The 3,886-nt window shown below is 39.8% G+C and overlaps 1 protein-coding gene across 1 annotated transcript in view; it reads right to left on the bottom strand.

Moving 5' to 3' along the window:
* Nucleotides 1-3,886, bottom strand: part of ADGRG4 (adhesion G protein-coupled receptor G4) — a 68,473-nt gene that overhangs the window by 38,885 nt on the left and 25,702 nt on the right. Inside the window, 2 exon segments of the mRNA XM_024760090.1 lie at nt 1,600-1,732; nt 2,922-3,085. Coding sequence (XP_024615858.1) covers nt 1,600-1,732; nt 2,922-3,085 — 297 coding nt within the window.

Below are 3,886 nucleotides of genomic sequence, written 5' to 3'. Positions count from 1 at the left end.
AATAAAATAAAATATATAAACAACAAGGTCCTTCTGTATAGCGCAGGGAACTCTACTCAATATCTTTTAATAACGTATAATGGAAAAGAATCTGAAAAAGAATATATATATTTACACATGTATAACTGAATCACTTTGCTGTACATCGTAAATTAACTATGCTTCAATTTAAAAAATACTAAAAGAAAAAAAGGAAAACCGTTAAAAAAATAAAAAATAAAATAAAAATAAAAATGTTTTGGCATAGCAAATAAAGATAATTTATCTTAAAGAAAAGTATGACTGACCCAGCAATTCTACTTTTAGGAATTTATGCTTCAAGAATACCATACTTGCACAAAATGACACATGCATGATATCCATTACAGCAGTATTTTCAAAGTAAAGTGTAATTATCAAGTTAAATTACCATCCGCAGGCAACAGGCTAAAGAAATCAATTGTAGAATATTCATGCAGTTAATACAACTCAGTGGAAAAAAGAATGTGTATTATATTATCATATACTAGTATGATAATATCTGCAATATAATGTTAAGAGGAAAAAGCAAGGTGCAGAACAGCATGTATAGCACGTGTTACCTCTTATCTAAGATCCACATATGCACATACATATGCAACCAAGCAGAGAAAATAACACAAGCAGAGAAAGAGATGCAAGTCCAGAGTGGCAATGGCCCTTGTTGGCTGGAGTGCATGTTAGGGAAAGGAGCCTGCAGGTCTATGAGTACTTTAGGGGTTTGGACTTAATTCTTGAGGCAATATGGAACTGGCGTGGGAGATTGGAACGATGCCAGCCAGACTTTAGGAAAATCACGCTGGTGGAGTGTAGCTGGGGGGGTAGTGGGCAGTTAGAAGGCAAGGAGACTACTTTAATCGTAGGCACCCAGGGAGTGGCAGTGGGGTAGGAGAAGAAAGGGTAGATGTGAGCTCTGATTATGACCACAAAAGCTGCACGACTTGCTAAGTGATTACATGCAGGCAGGAAGAGGTAGGACCCAGTCCAAGATGTCACCCTCCAAAAGAGAATTTTTAAACTTTTGTCAAAACCTGCTGCCCCCCTGGCCTGCCCACTTAAGTTAATGGCATAAATCAGTAGCAGAGAGTAGGAAAAGAGGGGCTGATGATTTTAAAAAGGAAAATGTTAAAGTCAACAATAGAAGAGTGATTTAGTAAATTATTATGGCCCATCAATGAGGTAGCGTCTGAGGCAGGTTTTTGAAAGTCATTAAGAAGATGAATGTAAAGCATGGAAAACGTTTGATAAACCATTGAGTGAAAGGGTGAATGACATTAGTGCCATAAGGACGGTGAATACCACTACATAAAATTTAAAGGGCATACGGTGAAAGGCCAAATGGAAAAATACGACAACTTAAAAAAGCTGTGTTCAGGTCGTGGGATTATGGGTGCTTTTTTTTTCTCTTCTGTTTTGAAATTTTTTCTGGAATGTTATTGTATGGCATGTGTATGCTTAAGTAGGTCCACAAGGTAAAAGAAAGAAAGGGAGGGAGCATGATCAAATGACATGGAAACATGCTCCCAATTAAGCAGACCTTTATGTATCTGAACTCTCAATTAGAACTCGGCTGGTACATACCAGATTCTAGTAGCGTTTCCATCCTGATTTTTTATGCATCTAGTTTGGGCTGTCTCGGTAGGGTGGGTTAAGAGCCACTTATATGTCCCTTTGTATTTAGAGGCCGTTTCTTCAGCTTTGCACTTTCTGGGCTCTACAGAGAAAATGTATGCACATTTGAAAGGGCAAAAGGCACTTAAAAGTTTCATGAACATCCATTATCACCCAACATTATTACCCTGCACGTAAACATCAGCTAATAAAAGGGGAAAGTTTTCTACCAGGCAATTTAAACCAGGCTGAAAATAACATTAAATGGAATCTTTTTTTTTTTTTAAATAAGGCTCCCAGTACGATCTCACATTTGGTCCTTTGCCTTAAAACTACCACTTGATGGGCCAGTTTTTCTGCTTTGGCTCTATTAAAATGGTACATAGGCATTGAAAAAAATCAAGCCACGCAAAGGGATGTAGAGTAAAAAATCAAATCAGTCCCCACCTGTCGATTGCCTTCCTTTTGAGTGGCAGTTGTTAATAGTTTGAGGTGCAGTGACAGGAGGCTAAAGGCTGGCTTCTTTTTCTGGTGGCGCCTCCCTTCTTAATGGGCTCTGGGGCGGATTTGGTTTTAGAAAACTCAGTGTGTTTGTCATTGGTAGTACAGACCAGGGTGCTCTGTTCTCTTGTTGATGCTGACGGCAAGGTTTTGCTGCCAAGTGTTGTCACATTAAGGGAGACATGTCCTGAGCTAAGTTTATGTGGTAAGGTCCCAGGGTTTTTTTTTTTTTTGCGGGGGGAGGTAGTTGTTTTGGCCACGCCACGCGGTTTGCAGGATCTTAGTTCCCCGACCAGAGGTCGAACCTGGGCCCACGTCAGTGAGAGCATGGAGTCCTAACCACTGGGCCACCAGGGAATTCCCAAGGTCCCAGTTTTTACTGACCACCCACGAGGTTTATGACCCTGATTCCAGAAATCAGGGTGGCCGGAGAAGCGGGCCAGCCAGCCTTGCCCAACCATCCCAGTTTTCTCTCTGAGTGAGGATGTAAGACGCCTTCCTCTCCCTCTCTGGTGTATTTAAGCAAGAGAAACAGTCCGCCCACTCCATTGATGAACTGGCCGCTGCTAATATCCAGAGCGGATCGATGGTCTCTGGTAACCCCTCTGGCACTCGTTTTTATAAGCTCTTCCAGGTAGAAAGGTTGCCAGGGCAAGACGAGCACTGAGGATGTGGAAAGGAAACTGAAGACAGTTTCTCTCCCCCTCTGAAGGCAGAATCTCTTACTATGTATGCATTTGGAGCTTTATAACAAAGAGTGAATTTATATGGAAATACCCAATGGAAATTACCTAGTTTTTTCACTGCAACGTGTTCAGACTTTGCTAATAACATCAACTGATCTGGTGTGAAGTTTCCATGAGTGAGGTTGCCATGTATTTTACTTTTGATGCTGCTGATCAATTTGGTGGGCACTAAAGAAGAGTTGGCCTTTATGATGACCTGACAAGCACAGCTAAAAAGAAGAGCAAAAAAAAAGATGTTGGAGTTATGGCCACAGAGTGCAACTTGGCCTGCGTTGCAGATGACTTAATTAGTAGTCCATAAATATCAAGCATTTTACAGCTATTAAGTGGCAAATCTCAAGAAATGATGGAAGACAGCATATTGAAGTCATCTGATAAATTTTCTCGTATCCAAAACAAACAACTCAAAACCCATTTTCAAAAGAACAGTCAGCAACATTTGCATTATGTTGAAATTGACTAGCCGTGCGATTTCTAGGAGTCTGTGATAATTAATAGGAAAGATGGAGTACTCAGGATTTATTACTTCAGAGGAAACCTTTTACCCTTTTACATGCTCAATTAGTCTGTAAAGCTGTGTTCTGCAGAAGGCCTATTTCTATAATAGAATAATAACGATAATAACAGTAGCCAACATTTGTAGAGCTCTTGTTCTACATGTTTTTAATTCATGTTAACTTCACAAGAACTTTATGAGGTAGTGCTATTATTATCCCCATTCTACAGATGAAGGAACTGAGCCTTAGCCAAGGTCACAAAGACCTAATATTTCATTTCGGAATATTCTGTCTACTAAAAGATATGTTATGAAAGAATAGGGCTGTCCTTAACCTCGATCTCTATAGCGAGGTCCTCAAACATTCTAAATTCCTCTACTCCTCCATTACTGAGCACATTTCAGATTCACAAACTTACCTATGCCTTTTCTCCATTTCCATTTGTAGATACATCTTTTGGAAGAACACATTTCCTATATTTCCTATCAGCTCTTGGAAATCAGATGTGCCTTT

This window comes from Neophocaena asiaeorientalis, unplaced genomic scaffold, assembly GCF_003031525.2.
Source record: "Neophocaena asiaeorientalis asiaeorientalis breed wild unplaced genomic scaffold, Neophocaena_asiaeorientalis_V1.1 scaffold927, whole genome shotgun sequence".
NCBI classification, from domain to species: Eukaryota; Metazoa; Chordata; class Mammalia; order Artiodactyla; family Phocoenidae; genus Neophocaena; species Neophocaena asiaeorientalis.
Note: the sequence above shows the minus strand (reverse complement) of the source record. Positions and strands in the feature narration are given on the sequence as shown.